The sequence below is a fragment of the Hipposideros armiger genome, unplaced genomic scaffold, assembly GCF_001890085.2.
Source record: "Hipposideros armiger isolate ML-2016 unplaced genomic scaffold, ASM189008v1 scaffold_222, whole genome shotgun sequence".
Taxonomy (NCBI): domain Eukaryota; kingdom Metazoa; phylum Chordata; class Mammalia; order Chiroptera; family Hipposideridae; genus Hipposideros; species Hipposideros armiger.
Window position 1 is genome coordinate 730,658 of NW_017731572.1, and position 21,117 is coordinate 751,774.

Below are 21,117 nucleotides of genomic sequence, written 5' to 3' on the forward strand. Positions count from 1 at the left end.
TCAGAAGCATAATATAGAAAACATCTGACTCTCTCCCCAGCTCCACAGGTGAACTAGGACTTGGGGCCAAGCCAAATAGTCAGTGTTTGGCTCAGGGGTGGGCAAGCGACCAATCAGAGACAAGCAAACACCACAAGTCTTTTGTGGGGCCAGCTGGGGAAGGGGCAACTGTTCTTTCCCAGGTGTTCTTTTGGGACTTACTGACATTCTATGGTAAAATAATTTGAGTTTAAAAATCATTTGAACCACAATTATTTCCCTGTCTCCAAGAGACTTGAACCTGGAAAGCTGTGAAGCTGAAGCCATCTTTACCACCACAGGGAGGGCCAGAAATAACTGGGTCCTGATGACATATCTAAGGCTTTATGGTAAGCTAGGGTTGAAGCCAGCCTTTCCTTGGATATTTGAGGTACATAAGCCAATAAATTATCTTTCTGTCGATGCTAGTTTGGGTTGGGTTTTCTTACACTTTCAACCAAGAGTCCTGGCGGACAAACATGGAGTGATGGAAGAGCACAGGTCTAGGCGACAAATCCCTGGCTTCTGATCCTGGGTTGGGTGACCTTGGACGACTTAGTTAACCTCCCCAAGCCTTAGTCCACATTTTCAAATAATAATAACTAAGTAAGGCTGTCTCTGCCCACCTACAGGGTTCAACTAAACATGGCCATGGTCATGCACATCACAGCAATTTGGAGCCTGCAATGTGCTCCATAGATGTTAGTTGTTATCAGTTCCTCTTTAAACATGTTCATTGTTTTCTCAGGGTCACAGCTCCTCAGAGGGAAAAGAAGCCAATTTGGGGGGAAGATCACCCAAACATCCTTAAGGCCTCCAGTTCTGTTCACAGACACACTCCTCGAGGTTTATGCTGCCCTGGTTGATGCCACAAGAGTCCCTAAGAAGAAGGAGCATAAAGTGTGTGATTCAAGAAGCTGCCTTTCTGTAGCTCACAGGCAGCGAGTTCTTAGCAGAGCAGGGCACACTGTAAGCCTTGCCACCATGATGGCATCAGAGCCTCACAATCACCCCGCTACCCTTGGAGTTGTTCCTCTTCTTTTCACCATTGCACAAAGGGGGAAAGTGAGATACAGAGCAGATAAGTGACTTGTCCAGGTAGACACAGCTAACAAGAGGGGATGCAGGATTTGGCACAAGGGTGTCTGACTCCAGAGGCAGCATTCTTAACTGCTAGGTTTCATGGCTGACTGAATGCCAGTCCGTGGGCATTAAGGAGGGTGAAATTCACCATGTCCACTCTTCGTCAGACCCTGGGTTTTGGGCAGAGAAGAAAGGAAGACCTTCAGTGTATTCCAGCACTACTGCCTTGTTACTAAAATAAATCAAGTTGGGGAACCCTCTGGACCATAATTATTTCCCTGCCCTAAAAAAATGTACATTGTACTCTTTCCAGGGGGAGGTCACTGGCGATCCTGGGGTGGCCAACCTGCTGGATGAGAAGGTTGCAGATCTCCTGGAGCAGCAAAGTGAGCCTCCCTGGGGAGCGGTAGGACTTGCACGTGGCCCAAATCAGACACACCACGTGGAGCAGAGGTCGCAGCCATGGCTTCACCTCCGGAAACTCCAGGCCCTCTAGGGTTTCTAGCTGGCGGCAGAGTGGCATCAGGTGCATGTGGACATCCTGCGCCTCCCTCAGAGCTGGAAGAAATTGAAGACAGTCACCCTTCCCTGCTTGGGGCTCATACCCACTGAGTTGGAGCCCTGGTGCCTGCAAAGTGATGGCTGCCATTTCTTTCTAAACTGGAGAGCAGAGAGAAGGCTGGTCCCCATAAACTTTCTAGCTCTTATGAGGAAATACTGGACTCTGGAGAGCCCTGGGCAGCTAGGGTAATGGTCTGAGGCGCCTCTCTTATAACATCTCTGTGCCTGGACTTCGTCCTGGCCCTCTCAGCCCCAGTCTGGTGCTGTGTGTGTGGAAGATACTCAGTAATTATTTGCTGATTCCTTTGCTGCCGATATCTCTGAGGCAACATTAAGTAGATGACAGAGGGAAGATTTTAGTCAGAAAGATCTGTCTTCAAATGCCAACCCAGACACTTACCACTTGTATGACCTTGGGCACATTTAACCTCTCTGGAACTCAAAAATAAGCTGGCCAGTAACTAATTTTATTAAAAAGTTCTTGGAAAGTCTGAAGGTAGCACAAATAGAATCTTCATACACAGCTAGCACAGTGTTGGACCAAAGCAGGCATTTCATAATGGTAATGTCTCTGATAAATAGCTGCTAGTGAAGAATCTCATTGAGCTTTTACAGAGGAAAAGTCACAGAGAACAGCAAAATAGTACAGACTGCTAGTTTTCGAAGCCAGGAAAATCGCCTACCATCTCCTTTGAACACAGCCAAGGAAAGAGAGGTGCCTTTCACCAATCATCTTATGGTGACTGAGAGGGGAAAGTAGGAAAAAACCAGCAGCACCGGGTACTCATTCTGCATTGCAACCTAGAAGGAATGTAAAAGCCACTGAATAAACTGCACTGCAAGAGAGTGTTCACCAAGGCCAGTTCTTTCCCAGGCAGGTCATCAGGCACTAGCATATGAGAGCAGACGGCCTTCAGTTATGTTATGTGCATGCAGCTCTGCGTTCATCCTAAAGGACACTCGGAATATACACTATTGAGTAAACAGCTGCAATATACCAAGCATCGTTCTACTCACTAGACTTACGAGTATATCATCTCACACAAAACTTTGAGGTTTTCTATTACTCCCACTTTGTTAGTGAAAAAATTAAGACCTAAGCAACTTTCCCTGGATCTTCCTGTGAATTGGCCTGCCCTGCCTCGCTGAGCAAAAGCAAGATTACCCCACGTTTATCATGTTGAACCCCTGGCTTGATGGTTGTGAGGCTCAATACACAGGAGTTTGTGATGTGTATGTTTGTACTTTATGTCCCAAATGGAGTTGTGGGAAGTAGTGTGTGAACTGAATTTTTGAAAGTCAAATGTCATGGTAAATTGATTACAGCAGTGATTCTTAAATGCGGGAGCTGGAAGTATCACACTGCTGTGTAGGGGTGGAGGGTATCAGAATTCAACAGCCATTCTAATGAGCATAAGCTCTAGCTTTCACAGGGCCGTGAGAAAGTCTGAGACCATCAGGCCAGAGGAACTTTCTCTTTGTATCTGCTTTTTAAAAAACAAAACCTCCTTTAATCATACAAATAGGCACTCCACTGATTTTAAAAACACAATTATTTGAGGGTTGGATCACCCAGTTCAGGGTGCAATCACCTTGGCTCACAAGGCAAACGAAAAGAAATGAATAAAGTTAGGCTTACACCTGCAAATATAAATGGCTAGTTGCACAATGATGTCCAGTGATTTGCTGATAAATCTTTAACAACAGGCTCTTCTGGGAAAAAGCCTTTATTTGTAGTATTTGCCAATTTCTGTGGTGTAAATATTACTAATATTCCCACTGTGCCTGATTTCAAGCTACCACCTGGACTTCACTGAGTACTGGGGAAGAGGACTTGAAAATATTTGCATACAGTGGGCTCTCAAGAGAAACTGCAAGCCAATCCAAGTCAGCTCCAGGACCCCACTGGACTTGGACTTCTTTCTCTTCCACAAATATACACCTACAAAAAGCCTGGAGGGGCCACCAGGCTGTACTATGCCAATCCTGTCCCCTAATGGCCAGAGATGAGAACTCCCTAATTAGTCTTTATTGCCCTGGTTTCTGCCCCCCACCCTCAAACCTCCACCCCCGCAGAGTACTTCTGCTTCCTGTTTTCCCAGGTTCTCATTGCCCAATCAATTCCACTTCAGCCGATCTTGTTCCCACACATTATCCTACCTTCTTTCAACCTCCTTATTTATTTCTCACACTTTTCCACTTCACACCCAGAAATTCAGGAATATTTCTTTTCCTCTCCCACTCTTCATTCCATCAGTGAGCCAATGAAAAACCCTGATCATATAAGAGCCCTGACTAATAAGAATAATGCAGATAGTGTATATATGTAGGATAAACAAATATAGGTTCCCTGAAATTAAGTGAGAAATGAGAAAATTAGTTGCCAGCCTCTAAAATATTTTTATTCTTCAAAGATGCCATCACAATTTCTAAACAAGTGTCTACCTAATTCCTCTAATCAAAATTTCTTTTCTTCCATCATCAGAATTGAGTTATGTATTTCAAGGATTTCTGTTTTTACAGTAGTGTTTATTTGGTGCTATTATAATTATATTGTTTTTTCTAATTTCTTTTCATTGCCATCATATACTGTAAAGAGCTTTTCGAAACCAGAGTGGGGAACCAAATCTTTTATAACAAGTAATCTAATCAATGTGAATGATTATAGACTATTAATGTGTTAATGTGAAAAAATACATTTGGGGCTCTGAATAACCAACTCATAAATATACTTTTACTACATGTTGTTTTATTTTAGATCCCCAAATTAGTTATTTGCATACCTCTTTTATCATATTTGTCATGTCTGCATACAACCTGTAATATTACTTAATACTTTTCTCTGAAGTGACTCCCATTTTAACCTAAATAAAATCACATAAAATGAAAACTTCAAATCACTACATAAATGGAAAACTGATATCACTTGACAAAAACAGTTACACTTTAACATTTTTAAATACACCCATCTATACATCTCCAACAATCATCTCTCATACCAATAGTGATACACATACCCCTTTTTTGTGACACCTGCACCATTTTTATTGAACTATAAATTGGGAACAACAGTTGATTCCTCTGGGACAAAATCTCTCAGTGACCTCCAGAGGGACTTTGTTCCAAGCCAGCTCTATGTGCTGTCACAGCAGACTTTGTGATGAGATTTTAGGGCCCAGAAAGACCCCCAAAGACTAGCTACTTCTGCCAGTTCTTCTCTGTTATACAGCACATGTCAGAAACTTCGCCACTTGAACTTGTATCCCTGTAGCTGAGTGGTTTTCAAACCCCATACTGTGAGCGGGAGAAGGTGGGACAAGGGATCAACCAAGGAGCTATGGACACAGGACGCTCCCACTTTAACAGAGCAAATATACATTGATTAGATTTATATTTTGGACTTATACAGGAGATAGTATTTAAAGAACGAGTTCTGATAGAGAAAAAAATGTTTGAAAATCACAGCCTAGATTGAGCATAAATCACATGAAATTGCAAATACACTAAAAGTACATTTTGACCTTCAATACTGAAGAGCTAGGAGGAGTCTGAAAGAGAAAGGAAAGAAGCAAAGTGCACTGGCGAGGGGAGAGGGAGTCCTGAAAAAATTTACCTACTTCTAATTATAGATTTTGCTGGCTTTGCAATTTTGACAAGGGCCAATTTTGTCTGCTGCTCAGATGGCCAGGAAATTGCTGTCCCATCTGACAGTAGGAATGGAAAAAACAGAATGGGGCTAGAAATGGAACAGAGACGTTTCAAGGAGCTGGGGGGGCAAAGGGACCTGCATTGCAGAGGTGAGTGGTAACAACATGCATTTGTGCAGTGTGGTACAGTCAGTAAAATACACCCACCTACATTATATCACAACAGCCTGGGGAAGTGGGCGGAAAGTGTATGTACTATACTCATGGTACACACTAAAGCTCAGAAAGGTTAGGTGACTTTCACTGGGTCACAAAGTGGTGGAAATGCAAGCAGAGCACAGGGGAGCTGCCCTCCTACTTCTAGATTTGGTACTCTTGCCACCATGCCACATTGTGTCAGGTTGAAATTCCTAAGAACTTGAAGCTGCTAAAATCAGGGAGAGACGATAATTCCACACTGAATAAAAAATTCAAGTCAAATGTATTTATGAAAATCCTGTTCCTCACCTGCTAGGACATCCCTGCACATGGCTTGGAACGCTGGGAAGTAGCTGCTGTGAAGCTTCTCCAGGAGCCCTGCCATGGCCCTCACCCGTGCCGATCTTAGCTGGTTATGAATGTATTCCAGATCCTCAGACCTGCAGCACCGTAGAGAAGGGTGAATCCAGGTGAACATCAGGACTCTTGGCCACAGTGTGCTGACCCACCCTCAGACAGACAGAGGAGCCCTGCCTCAGGGTGCTTCCACAGAGGCTGGCTCCAGCCCAAATAGCCAGGACATCTGTTCCAAGAACAGGGAGGGCAAAAGCCTCCATAGGGAACATCTTTCAAAGGGGCAGCTCCAAGAGGTAACAGCAGGAAAACTGCTGTGACCATCCAGTGGCTCAGCTCGGCAGCTGGAGCTCATTAGCTCTTGTAGTAAGGTTTGGGGTGGGGTGAGAGAGGTGTTAGAATGAGGCTGCTGGAGAAGGGCCCCACAGTGGGTCAGTGGAATGGTCAGACACCAGGCAAGAGGATGGGGCATCTCAGTATGGTGGCACAAAGAGGGCTAGAGGCACACTTGGTCATGTGACACGGACACTCTCCACTCAATACAAGGACAGGGACATCTGCCTCAAACATCTGTCTACCTCCTTTTGAGTAAAAGCTTGATAAGCGTAATGATCAATAGGAACAAGGCAATGGGGAGGTAGAGAGGGAATCAGCAGGAGCCATAGTTAGGCCTTCTGGAACTCGGTGGGGCTGGGACACAGGGGGGAATGGGCTTTCTAGCCCTGCTAATGATTGGCTGGGACCTAGGACAGACTATTCGCCATCCACCTGTCAAAACCTCTATTTTTCTACATATCCTTACGAAAAGTGTATGCATACAGCCTTGACTGTCCAAGGAAAAAGGAGTAGACAAGTAGAAAAAAAATATATGAAGGAGAGTTAGTTTTACATATAGGTAAAAGAGCCTTTGAAGAAATGTCAGAAGATACACCGGCTATAGCCCAAGAAAGGAGGGGCAGCTGCTGAACCCTAAGGAAACAGTACATGTCCCAGAGCATAGACAGCTGTACTGACCCAAATGACATTGAGCTGTCTGCTCTAGGGCGGATGAGAAACACCTGATGGCAGGACAAAACTCAGCGGCTGGCTCCCCCAGGCCACCACCCTCTGTAGGACCTCTACCTACTCCCCAGGGTCTGAGCATGTACCTACCTGCTCTTCCAGAACTCCAACTCCACCTTAGGGGTGGGACTCCCCCGTGGTAGAGGTGGCCGGGAAGATTCTCTCTTGAGTACCACCTGTACATGGTGACTCCACTGGATCACTGCAGACTCAATGGCATAAATGACTGACTTATCTGCAGAATCCAAGCTGTGAAAAGCACAAAAAACAAACAAACAAACAAACAAAAACACAAAAACTCCTGAAACATTTTAAATAATTCTGGGTGTACCCCAAAACAGAATCCCAAATATTTTTTAAAATAGGTGGGGAATTCCATCTAGTCCAGGCATTCTTAACTTTTGTTGGACAATAGACTGATGAGTAGTCAATGAAAAGTACAGATCCTCTCCGCAGACAAAATGCTTATGCATGCATGCATACACAGTTATTCATACACAATTATTCAAGACTCAGGGGTTCACCAATATTCTGACGACTAGTATAAGAATTTTGAATCCTGTCAAGTCTTTCTGTCAATGCAGAAATGCACTGGACACTTGCACTTGGGGCTCCACTGGATCACTGCACACAGAAAACATTCAAATGGAAAGGAAACATTTGCATGACCACCCAACCCTTGCTTGAATCCCACCAATGTCAGCATGACATTTGCATGACAGCTCCCAACGTGACAAAGCAGTGCATTCTTCAGGAGATCAGATCTCCTTGCAGGAAAGTGTGTCTCTACACCGAACCTTGTCCACCTCCCTGTGATTGCCTCATTTGGATCTTAGTTCTGACCTCTGAATCAAGAGAAAATAGGTTACTTTCTCTTCCATAAGGCAAACCATCAGCCATCTGAACACCAATATTAACTTCGCTTTGTTCTCACTTCTTCAATGAAGAATGGAATTCCCAAGCATTCTACCTCACTTGCCTTTTTTAACAAGCAAACAAACACAAACAAAAATAAACAGGAATATTTTGGAAGAAGTTAAAAATAAAAAATACATTTTGGTTTGCTTTTTTACTAAATCTTAACATAAGGTTTTCATGCCAAGAACTCAAAATACAAATGAGAGAGTCTATCACTCACATTTTCATGTTAAAAACCACCTTTGCTTAATTTAATCAAATTAATATTTGCTGAACAATGATATGGCACAAGTGATGACAGAAGGTATTAAAGGGAGAAGATACTCACCTTCCTGAAATATTATCTAGTCTTTTGGGAAATTATTAAATTTGAACAATGGGAGACAAACTCAGCAATGATTATGTACACATAAACTGAAAGTTATATTAAAATGTAAAAGGAACAGGAAAAGGGTAATTTGAATTTATTTATTTTGGAAATGGAATATTTTTATGAAACCACAGTAAGTTTTCCAGTTAACTGGGAAATTGCTTCAAATTATATATGCAGCAAATTACTTCCAATAGCAAAAATTCATTATAAAGCACACTGCCATCACATAAATTACTTATTCTTCAGATCAAATCACGGGCCCTAAATATACAACGATAACAGTAAGACACTGGAAAACTCCTGGTATTTAAGCACGCTGAGCTCATGCAGGAAGGCAGCCTGTTGCCACAATCACATAGAAATGCTGGGTAGTCTCAGGCACTTGTGGCCAGTTGGCATTTGGGAATTTGCCCATCTTGTTTGATGGAGGTCATCCAACTTGGTAGTCATCCACTTCAGCTTTCATTATGACCTTCTCCCAAGTTATCCTTGAAGGTGAATGTCTAGTATATGCTGGACATCAGCAGGCTTTGCATTTTGACTCTTTTGGCCAATCCCAGTCTCAAGTCTCTCTAGCTTGGTCATAATAGCTACCATTTATTAAGCTCTATTATATGCGTGGCACTGTCCTAAGAGCTTTATGGATGCCATCTCACAAGAACTCTAAGTATGAGGTAGGTTCTAAGGTCATCTCCATTTAACAAGTGAGGAAACTGAGGCTGGGAGAGATTATATGATTGTTTGCAAGTCACCTGGCCAGTAAGTGGCAGAGCCTGCATTAAAAGCCGGGATCCAGGGCTTTGCACTAAGTTCTATGTAACCAATGCCATTTTATTTCAGATACCCAAGGAAACGATAGAGATAGTGGATCTGTCATGGTCCTCCATCCATCTATGTTGCTCTTGAACCAACACAACATTTTAATATTAGGATCTAAAACATTAAGAAAATGGTTTACTTACTACTACCAACCAAGACTTAAAATGAAACGGTCATGGGCATTTTTACTTTGGCGATTCAGCAGGTAAATTTCTGTGTTTGGGGAATTCCCTCTACCTTAAGCATCTTATTAGGAGCAGGAGCCACCTGCCCCGAGTAGAATGTAATAAAATACATCATTTAGATACATAGCCTAGCTTGAAAGGAAAACAATAAATCCTCATGGGACAGGAACAAAGACAGCTGGTAGCAGGAATGGTAAGTGGAAGCTGATGGTGGATATCACTCCTGAAAGGAGAAGAGGCTGGGGTTTTACTACCTACTGAGGCACAGGAGGCAAGGACTTTAAGCTCCAACAAAGCAAGATTTGTTTCTATTTGGGTGGGTGGAGGGGGGACAAAAAAAAATATCCCCAGGACCTGAAAAAAGTGTCCAGCTACTGTGGGACGAGGGTCTGGAAATGCAACAAGAGACACCAGAGTTAATTCTGTGACATTGCGTGCTGGGAAGATGCTGGGAAGTGGCGTGGCTGTCTCCCAGACCAGACCTGGTTCTTTGCCAATGATGAGACACTGTCCTGGTAAGCAAAATACTGAAATCAGTGTGGCTGCTCTCAGCCCTGAAATAATTCTGGGTGCAAAAAAGGCCACGTTGCTCTGATAGCCTTAAAAGACACAGGGCTGAGGAAGTGGGACAAGGGTAGTAATCAGGACAAAACATACAGTTCGATGACATTGGAAAACAGAGCAGATAATGGGCTTGTGGGCAGAGCAAGGAGACGTTCAGAGTCAGGAACAGAAAAGTCGTAAGGAAAACATTCAGAAAAACTAGCAGCTCCCATATCTCAGGGGTCCATATGGCCAGGCTGGCAGTACTTACCTGGTCTCACTTTCAGAATCCACAAACTCCATTTTTTCTGAGCCTACTGGAAGAGGCAGCAAAGTTTTCCCCTTCACTTGTTCAAGGAGAACCAGGAGGTCCCACTGGAGGCTGTGGGCATGCTGCTGGACATCTCGACACACCACGTGGGGCCAGTCTAGGTGATTCTTCTCATTGGCCAAGACAGGGATAACTACCTGTAACAGAGGTGCACGGGAAAGAAAGGCAAGTGTTCTAATTCTGAGACCTTAAAGAAAGACTATTCTGAGAAAGACCCAGAAAGCTATACACGACCTCTTGCAAGTCACTGTTCTAGAAAGGCCTGGTATTAAGAACTGACGTTAGGTACTGCCTTGACATCTGGTAAAAGCGGGAGAGCCTTTAATAGCCTATTGCAAACTTCCTTCCCCACTCTGCTCCTGCACGTAAGGTCCCCTCATCAAGCAGCCCTCCTTATCAAGGGGACCAGGCATAGTCACTGCTTATCGCTGGGTAGCGGGTTTCAGTTCTTCCAGACAGTGGGATTATTTGAACAAGCCCATCCCATTCTCCCACAGGAACCAGTGGGCACCACCAACTCTTGACACTACAAAGATTGCTTTCCACAGGCAGTTTGTTCAGTCTGTTCCCAAGGACAATCCCCGTGTGGCCCTGTGTGGCATGGTGTCCTCCTCTGGGCTGTGAGTGTATGTGACTCATAACTGCTGTAAGATGGGTGTTGTGTATTCAACCATCCCCATAACCCTAAGGCAAGAATCCTTACCTAATCAATAGGGTGAATAGGAAGTGACTGAAACAGCTACAAAGGCCAAAGGCAAAATATAGGACAAATGCAGGTAAGGATAACCATCTGTCTCCAGGTGGTATGAGGGGACATCTTAAAGAAGTAAAGCAAAGTTCAGGATCATGAAGCTATCTGTAGGGTGAACATTAATTAATTTTAAGACATCCAACATAGTTTGTCTTCTTTTGCTACCCATTTCCTGCTCCACAGGTGGACATGCGAACAAATCTGAACCAATGAGCATCAGGACAAAGTCTCTTACCTGAACTTAAGGAAGAGAAGCTTTCTCTTTTCTATAATCCTGGAGCTACTGGTGGCCATCATGCTACCATGATGAGCCTCCGAATAGGGTCAATATGGAGAAGAGGGTGTTTACAGATAGAGAAAGACCAAGACCTATGATATCGTTTAAGCTCCTGAATCACTGCTCTTGAACTTTCTGAGCTAGTTTAAATTGAGTTCTCTATCACTAGCAACTTAAAAAGTTATAATTACTGCAAACCACTAGGAACCTCAGCCTGTCAAGAGCTCACAACTAATGGAAAAAAATACTAGAAAGAAAAACAGAGGTTCCAGTAATGTAATAAGGAACTACTAAGTAAATAATGAAAAGGAAATAAGGACTCATATAGTTGGTTGGGTTCCATATGTGACCAATAAGACTGTGCTGTTATAAAATAGAATACCTGGATGCCACGTGTGAATTCCAAGAGGATGCGCCATGCCTAGTCTGTCCGGAATCAATCACTGAACTGAGAACTTACACCAAGGAGTGAACAGACAGCTCCAAGAAATAAAACGTCACAAGTTGAGTTCCACTCAGATTCGTGTTAAGAAAGGACTCTTTGGACCCAGGGCAGCAAGCCTAACAGGAGAAAGAGGATCTCAAAGGCAGGGATTATATCTTATTCAATCTTTATATTAATATATGCACAGTCCTCCTTCAGGTCTGGCATATAGGAAGCACTCAGCATATGTTCATAGAATACCTGAATGTATACTGGTTGAAGAAAAAGTGGTAGGTGGCTTTTGGTTGGACTTTGGAGGGCTTTGAGTGATAGAAAGACAATGACTGTGAACTCTATAAAATTAAAAGCCACTCATCCACTTATTCAATGAATATCTATGGAGCATCTACTATGTGACAGTACTGTTTTAGGTGCTGGGAAGGTACATCAGTGAACAAAACACACAAAGATTCCGACCTCATGAAGTTTATATTCTAGGGGAGAAAGACTCAACAAACAGTAAGATCTATGAAAAAAATAAAGCAGGTGAGGAGGATCAGGTGGAGGGGTTACAACTATAAATGGGATGATTGGTGCCGGCATATTTGAGAAGGTGACATCTGAAAAAAGACTGGGGAGGATAGGGAGAGCACTGTGCAGATTCTTGGGGGAAGTATATTGTGGGAAGAAGGAACGGCCAGTGCAAAGTCCCTGAGGTGGAGTAGGCCTGGTATGATCAAGGAGCAGTGTAAAGGTAGGTGAAACTGAAACAGGGTGAGCAAGAAGGGTAGGGGTGAGTAAAAGGGGGTCAAATTACATGCAGTCCTGCCTGTAGAATTTTGATTTTTTACTCTCAGAGAAATGGAAATCACTGAAGGGTTTTGAGGAAAGGAGTGCCACGGTCTTTTTTAGCAGGATCCCTTCAGCTGCTCTGTTGATCATAGACTCAAGGGAGCAAAAGGAAAAAGATCAGTTAGCAAGTTATTCCTATAAGACAGTGGCTTGGCACAGAGGGGAGCGGGAGAGATAATAAAAAATGGTCTCATTCTATGTAAATTTTGAAGGCTCAGCCTATGTAATTTCTTTTTTTTTTCCCCTAAAGATTTTATTGGAGAATTGGGGGAGGGGAACGGCGCTGGGGAATTAGAGAAAGGGAGCAGACAAGTTGTGTCCTTTTCGTTCTTCAGTCTAGTTGTGGAGGACGTCGCTTCACTGGCCCATGTTGGTAATTGTGATCACTGCACTCTTCCCGGGTGAGGCAGTCACTCACCGGCCGTTGGACGGCTGCTCACGGTGGCTCTTGGCAGTTCACGCTGGCTGCCAGCCGCTCACGGTAGCTCATGGCAGCCACTCACGGTAGCTCATGGCAGCCACTCACGGTAGCTTATGGCAGCCCACTGCAGCAGGGGCTGCAGCCTACGCTGTCGCCGGCGACTCATGGCAGCCCAGCTCCAGGTCGAGCTGTTGTTCACCATCTTAGCTGTAGAGGGCGCAGCATCACTGGCCCTCATGTGGGATCTGAACTGGCAGCCCTGCTGCTCAGAGCTGGCGTCCTAAGCCAACTCTAAACCAACGCGCCACTCGGCTGGCCCCGCCTATGTAATTTCTTAATGGATTAGTTGCGAGATTGTGAGGGGGAAAAAAAACCCAAAAAACCCCCAAAAAAACAGGAGTCACAATGACTCCAAGGTTTGGAACTAGAACAACAGGAAGAATGGAGCTGCTGTAAACTGATTTGGGGAAGAATAAGAGTGGAGTAAGTTCTTAAGGGAAGTTCAGGAGTATGTTTTTAGACACGTTAGAATTTGACATAGCTATTGGACTTCTAAATGGAGGCACTGATTAGGCAGTTGGATATGGTAGTTCAGAGTTTAGAGGCTGGAAATAACAAATTTGAGAGGTATGTGACACAGATGTCTTGTGAAACTCTAACACTGAATGAGTGTCACAAAGAAATAGAGAAGATGTCCAAGGCACGAGCCCTCGGTCTCTCTAATTTTAAGAAGCTAGGAAGGATAGGGAGTATCCTCAGTGGAAACTGAGAAGGAATGGCCATGGTGACAGGAGGAAACCAGAAGACTAGTGTCCTGGAAACCAAGTGAAGAAAGTTCTTCCAGAAGAAGGTCGTCATGAGCTGTGCTAAATCCTGCTCACAGGTCAAGCAGGAAAAGAACTAATAAATGGCCATTTGATTTAGTCTAGTGGAGGTCACTGGTGACACTGACAAGTTCTTTAATTTCTCTGCTGTGCAGAGTGAGGGTGAAAGCCTGATAAGTGAATATAAGATGGAAAAGAATGGGATAAAGCAAGAACAGACACATATCCTAGACATTTTGCTATAAAGGGGTCCACAGAAATGGGATGATAGGTGGTAAGAATAATGAGGATTTTGTTAGCTGGAAATATAGTGGAGAAGGAAAAAATATGAATGTAGGAGAAAGGGGAGAATTTCTGGAGCTATCTCCTCAAGGAGTTGAAAATGGATGGGATTCAAAGCAAAACTGGCAGTTTTAGTTTAAGGGTTGGCATCAGATGAGAGCAGACAGTCCCTTGCTCTCCCTCTCTCCCCTCTCCTTCTCTTCCTCCTCCTGCTTACCTCACTTCTCCTTCCTCACCTCTTACCTTCTCTCCCTTTCTCTTTGCACCTTCCCTCCTTCCATTCTCTTTTTATTAGAAATGGTAGCATACTATATGTACAATATTCTTTTTAAAAAATTATCTTAAATTGCAGCATGATCCACAATAGCCAAGAAATGAAAGAAAACTAAACATCCATCCATAGATGAATGGATTAAAAAAATGTGGTGTCTATACATACAATGGAATACTATTAAGGCTTAAAAAGAAAGGAAATTCTGTCACATGTGACAACATGGTTGAATCTTGAGGACATTATTCTAAATAAAATAAGCCCGACACAAAAATAAATAAATAAATAAATAAATAAATAAATAAATAAATAAATAAATAAATAAATAAATAAATAAAAATACTGGGAGAGATCCAAGGTGGCAAAGTAGATAAGCACTGTGCCTGCTTCCTTCTGTGAACACATTAAAATTACAACTAAATTATAGAACAATCAACCTGAAGAGCCATCTGAAGTCTAGCTGAACAGAAGTTTTGTAACTAAGGATATAAAGGAAAATCCACGTCGAGACTAGTAGGAGGGACAGAGATGCAAAACCAGCTGGCCCCAAACTTACATGTGGAGGTGGAAAAATGTGAGGAATATCTCAGCCATGGAGATTTCCCCGGAGGAGGGAGGGACCTCAGCCCCATACCAGTCTCCCCAGTACAGAGTACTGGTGCCGGGAAAAGGAGCCCACCCAACATCTGGCTGTGAAAAACAGTGGGGATTCCGACCATGTGAGTGGGATGGAAGGTGGCAAGAAACCCAGACGTCCTCTTAAATGGCCCATGCACAGACTCTCACTCGCAGAACACTCATCTTGGGATCCAGAGGAGGGACAGTAACTCGTGAGGGGAGGGGTGTCAGGGTGAGGGCTGGAGGACAGTCACCATTTTCCCTGTGTGGGGTCCACCACCCTGGCAGCCAGCAGGTGATTGCCATCTTTCCTGTGTTGAGTCTGCCCCCACAGGCCAAATCTGAATCTGATTGGCCTGGTAAGCTCTGCATCTTCACCCTACTGATTCTGAGACCTCGCCCCATCCAACTCACCCAACACCAGAGGCACTTTCTCTGAGAGCAGCCACCCCTGCCCTCATTGCCCTCTATCTTGAAAAACTATCAGTCTGTGGGCCCCAGGCAGGTGACAGCTGGCCTCCGTGTGCTCTGAGACTTTTGCTGAGGAGCTCCAGGCTCAGCATTGGCACCAAACCAGAGTCTACATTAACCTGACCACAATTCTTCCCACACTAGTGACTCTCTGAGACTCTGCCTCACCCAACTTGTGTACTGCACGAGGCTTTATCAGGAGCTGAACCTTAAGGGAGCTGGGAGGTATCAGCAGACCTCGGGGTGTCCTGCCTTTTTGTGAAGCTACTCCAGGCCCAGTACTGGCAGCAAGCCTCATCGGTTCGCAGCATAGCCTCTGCCATGTGCCTCCACAGTTACCACAGGCAGCAAACAACCACAGATCACTTTGTAGCTCCTACCAGGTAGTCCCCAGCTGGTCACAGGCAGTGGGTGACCTGGGCCTGCACCAGAGCCCCTCCCAAGAGGCCCCAGAGCCAACATACTTGAAGGTTGGCTTCAGACCACAGCAGAGCATCACCCAATTAGCCCCACAAGTGGTACCACGCAAGGGCAGTCTCAACAGGCACCTGCTGGGGAGAATCCCATGTAGTGAGGTAAGCCCTCCACACAGCAGCCTGTAAGCTGTGGATGTGGCCAAATCCCACAGCCAATCAGCCTGAGGGTCAATCCCATGCACTGATGTGCCAATAGCAATCAAAATTCAACTATAACAGGAGAGTACAATAATCCACACAAGGGACACACCTGGAGCACCTGGAGCAGGTGACTAAGGAGACACTGCCAGGCCCCCCAAAGGGCACCTACTACACAAGGCCACATGGCCAAGACTGGGAGGCACAGAAGAACTACCTAAAACATAGAAAGAAACAGAGAAGCAGCCAAAATGAGGAAACAAAAAAATATGTCCCAAATGAAAAAAAGAGGAAAAAGCTCCAGAAATATAACTAAATGAGATGGAGGCAAACAATGGACCAGAGAAAGAGTTCAAAACAATGATTATAAGGATGCTCAAGGAACTTAGTGAAAACTTCAACAAAGAGATAGCAAGCATAAAAAAGGGCATCAAAACCATAAAAAAGAGCCAGTCAGAAGTGAAGAATACAATAACTGAAATGAAGACTGCACTGAAAGGAATCACCAGCAGACTAGATGAAGCAGAGGATCAAATAAGCAATTTGGAAGACAAGGTAGCAGAAAACACCCAATTGAAACAGTAAAAAGAAAAAAGAATTTTAAAAAATGAGGATAGTTTAAGAGACCTCTGGGATAACATCAAGAGTAATAACATTCGCCTCATAGGGGTACCAGAAGAGAGAAAGCAAGGGACTGAAAACCTATTTGAAGAAATAAAGACTGAAAACTTTCCTAACCTGGCAAAGGAAATAGACATACAAGTCCAGGAAGTGCAGAGAATCCCAAACAAGATGAACCCAACAGGCCCACACCAACACACATTATAATTAGAATGGCAAAGGCTAAAGACAAAGAGAGACTCCTAACAGCAGCAAGAGAAAGGCAACTAGTAACTTATAAGAAAGCTCCCATAAGATTGTCAGCTGATTTCTCAACAGAAACTTTGCAGGCCAGAGGGATTGGCACCAAATATTCAATGTGATGTAAAGCAAGCACCTGCAACCAAGATTACTCTACCCAGCAAGGCTATCATTTAGACCCAAAGAAAACATAACGAGCTTCCCAGACAAGAAAAAGCTAAAGGAGTTCATTACCACCTAACCAGTATTACAAGGAATGTTATAAGGACTTCTTTAAGATGGAAGAAAAAAAAAGATCAAAATTATAAATAATAAAATGGCAATAACTATACATCTATCAACAATTACTTTCAATGTAAAGGAATTAAATGCTCCACTCAAAAAAGATATGGAAGGGCTCAATGGATAAGATAACAAAACCATTACATATGCTGCCTACAAAAGAATCACTTCAGATTGAATGACATACAGAGACAGAAAGTAAAGGGATGGAAAAAGATATTTCATGAAAATTAGAAAAAACAACAACAAAAAAAAAAGCTGGAGTAGCAATACTAATACTTACACCAGACAAAATAGATTTTAAAACAAAGGCTATAACAAGAGACAACGAAGAAACCAGTAATCCCGCTTCAGGCTATTTATCTGGAGAAATCCAAACATTACTTCGAGGGGACATGTAAATCCATATGTCCATTGCAGCATTATTTACAATGGCCAAAATGTGGAGGCAGCCTGGGAGTCTGTTGATGGACAAATGGATAAAGAGTAGGTGGTACATATTTACAATGGAATATTGCTTGGCCATGGAAGGGAATACCCGTGGCAGCATGGATGGACCTGGAGGGTATTGTGCCGAGTGGAATATAAGACAGAGAAAGACAGATGCAATTTTTTTTTTTTGCAAATATGTGGAATCTAAAGAACAACATAAACAAAAAATACAGAAACAAATTCATAGATACAGAGAACATAGTGATAGTTGCCAGATGGGAGAGAGGCTGGGGGTGAGTGAAAAATATAGTATATTGTTGACTGTATTCCTTATGCTATACCCTACATCATACAGATGTAGGGTATAACATAAAGATATAGTCAATAATATTGTAATAACTATGTATGGCGTCAGATGGGTACAGATATGTTGGGTGATAGATGGAAGGGGGTTGGGGGCAGGGTGAAAAGGTGAAGGGATTAAGAAGTACAAACTGGTTACAAAATAGTTATGGGGATATAAAGTACAGGGAATATAGTCAATAATATGATAATAACTATGTATAGTGCCAGGTGATTACTAGACTAGTCAGGGGGATCATTTCTTAAATTATATGAATGTCTAACCACGATGCTGTATACCTGAAATTAATATAAAATAATATTGAATGTCACCTGTAACTGAAAACTTTTAAAAGGGAGGAAAAGTTAAAGGGGAATTAAATGTCCAAATTTCCAGGTATAAAACAAACATGTCATGGGGAATATGGTCAACAATATTGTGATAGCATAGTATGGTATCTGATGGTTGCTACACTTATGGTGATCACTTCTTTAGGTATGTAAACGTTGAATAACTATGGTTTACACCTAAAACTAATATAATATTGTATGTTAGCTATATTTCAATAAAAATCATTTAAAAATATATAAAAAATAAACAATTCTGTATGATTCCACTTATATGAGATACCTAGAGTGGTCCCATTCATAGGAACAAAGTAGAATGGTTGCCAGATAGTTGCTAGGTGCTGGGAGAAGAGGAGGGGGAGAGTTGTTCAGTGGGTGTAGAGTTTCAGTCATGGAGGATGGGGGTTATAGGGATTTGTTGCACAATAACGTGCATGTGGTTCATAATATTGTACTCTACGCTAGGAAATTACTGGAAGAGTGAATTTTATCTTATGTGTTTCTTTGCCCCAATGAAAAAAATTATCTTAAGGATTGTTTCATTATCAACCATTCCTTTTAATTATAGATGGATCTTAATTCCTTCACTCAGTCCCCTAACGGTTAGCAGTTTGTTTACAATCTCTTTCAATGCACCAATGAAAATTCTTGAACATTGGAGGGTTTCAACTACTTTAAAATTACTTTTGCTTTCATGACATACCTTGGCCATGACACAACTATGAGACTAACCTGCTGTCCTCCGCATACACTAGGTGTAGTTCCATTTCTGAACCTTTGTTCAATCTGCTCCCTACCTGAAAATTACCATGCTCTCTATTTATCCTAATCCTTCTCCTTTATTCAGGAGTCAGTTCAACACTTGAGGCTAAGCATGGCTCTCACACCATGCATGTATCTCTCCTCTGAATCCAGTGACACTTCTTTCCAACATCATCATTCATAAGGGGATTTGATCCAAGCTTGGATTTCTGCAGGGATGGTGTTCAGACAATGCACAGCAGTAAAGCTATTCAAGATGTTAAAATACTGAAATACCTCCATATCTACTGAGAAACCTAGCTTTCCTGGGCCCCCTGAGAGCTCCTGTGACCTCAGACCCTTCCCTGAAATTCTCTCCTCCCCACAGCCTCCTAATAAAGCAACTAAAGGGCTAACACCTGATGTAGCAGGGAGCCTGTAGGACCTGGGTCCAGCACTGGGGCCAACTTTAGGTAAGTTCTACCTCTACGCAACTCAGACGAACTTTAAATATTTTATTAATTTCATGGGTTGGATCTTATCTTTATTTCTTTGGTATTACCCAAAGAAATAAACATCCTATAGCCAGTACTCCGTAAATACTAAATTCATAACTTGCAAGATTCAGGGCATCAAGCCTCCAGAAGCACATTCAACTTACAGGGGAGTGTATTCCCATTCTAAAAAGGTCTAAACGTCTCAAGAATCTCTCCTGAGCACCCACTCTGAAATCCCCTACACTCTGGAGACTTCTGCTGTGGTGCCACCAAAGCGTTCCATAATCTACAACTCCGAAGGTCTTCCTCCCTGAGCTCCAGGTAGAGTCCTCCAAACACCTGTTGGACATTTCCACCTGGAGGCCCCAACTGAACTGGGCACAGGGCTGACCTTTGGTTCACGACTGTGTAATGAATGAGATGAAAATCAAAACCAAACCACCTCGCCCTTTTCACTCTTCCCCAGACGTAACACTGTTTATAGCCTTTCCCTTCACCTCATTGACCCAATAGAAATGCCCCCTTTGTTCACCACTTCCGGTCTTCCCCAGAGCCACTTTACGGGAAAGATTAAGACCTATAGCCTTAAAAAGGGGACTGACCCCAAGAACTCTTCAGACTCCGGCTTCTCTTGACTTTGGCTTGAACCCTGACCAGGGCTGAACCAGGTCTCAGTCCCCTCACGTTCTCACTCTGACGTGGCCCCTACTCAGGCTGCCCCAGCTCGCCTCTCAGATGCTACCCCCGGCTCTCAGTTGCCATACGGCCCCGCCCCCCACCCATCCCCTTTCCTTCCGGACTCCAACTTCGCTCGGAGTTTTCGCGCTCCCGTGGCCCAGCCCTCCCGCAGGACCCCGCCTCCGCCTCGAGTCCGCCCCGGCCCTCCCCATCCCCACCGGCAGCCTGTGCGAGGTAACCAACGCACCCTCACCTCAGAGAAGAGCGCAGCCACATACTCCAGAGGCGCGGCGGGCACGTCCCCGCAGAGCACGGCGCCGCGGAGGCTGTTGGGCCCCGGCGGCTCCAGCCCGGTGCGCAGAAAAAAAAGCCCCTTAGTGCGAGGCGGGCCAGACTCGGGTCCCAGGTCCAGCCTCGGCTGCACCGTCAGGCCCCCGGGCCCGGGTCGCACCATTAGCAGCGGCCACCGTCCTTCGGCAGCCTCGCGGCCCAGGAAGGCGTGGAGTAGCTGCTCCGCCTCCGCCGTGCCAGCGCAGCGCTCCCAGGCGCCCGCAGCCGGCCGCAGGCTCTGGGCCACGTAGGCTCCCAGGAGTCGCAGACGTGGGTCCGCGCAGGGTTCCTCGTCCGCGTTCTCCTCAGCCAGAGCGGCCCGCTCTTCCGCGCTCGGCATCGCGCGCGAACTCCAGCTGCAGCGGTTTCCCTAGCGACGCGGACGCGGCCAGGGCTCCCTCCTCCGCTCCCCTCCTATTGGGCACATGACTACTGGCCCCGCCCCTTGCAGTCTAATAAGGTAAGAGAGGGCCGACAGGGAAAGAGGTGGGATCGCGTCGCTGTTGCTAGGAGACCAGCGGACGCTCCTATTTAGGGTCTGGTCTCTTGGCTTCCATGTGCTCAAAGGATGATTGTCCCGGACAGTGGTTTACTAATGAGGTAGTGGATGGAGGTCAAGGATATAAATGCTGTTAAGAATACTGCTAGCTAAGGTCAGATTAAATTCTTTAGAAGTCTCCAGAATATTATGAAAATATTATGGTTCTCC

General features: G+C 44.3%; 1 protein-coding gene across 1 annotated transcript in view; it reads right to left on the reverse strand.

Annotated features, from left to right (window-relative positions):
* DNAH9 (dynein axonemal heavy chain 9) overlaps positions 1 to 20,816 on the reverse strand; it is a 340,094-nt gene extending 319,278 nt beyond the window's left edge. The window contains exons 1-5 of the mRNA XM_019654458.1: positions 20,332 to 20,816; positions 10,033 to 10,229; positions 7,014 to 7,172; positions 5,817 to 5,947; positions 1,448 to 1,659 (exon numbers count right to left, since the gene is read on the reverse strand). Coding sequence (XP_019510003.1) covers positions 1,448 to 1,659; positions 5,817 to 5,947; positions 7,014 to 7,172; positions 10,033 to 10,229; positions 20,332 to 20,748 — 1,116 coding nt within the window. The 5' untranslated portion in view covers positions 20,749 to 20,816. The remainder of the gene's footprint in view (positions 1 to 1,447; positions 1,660 to 5,816; positions 5,948 to 7,013; positions 7,173 to 10,032; positions 10,230 to 20,331) is intronic.
* Between the last annotated feature and the right edge of the window lie 301 nt (positions 20,817 to 21,117).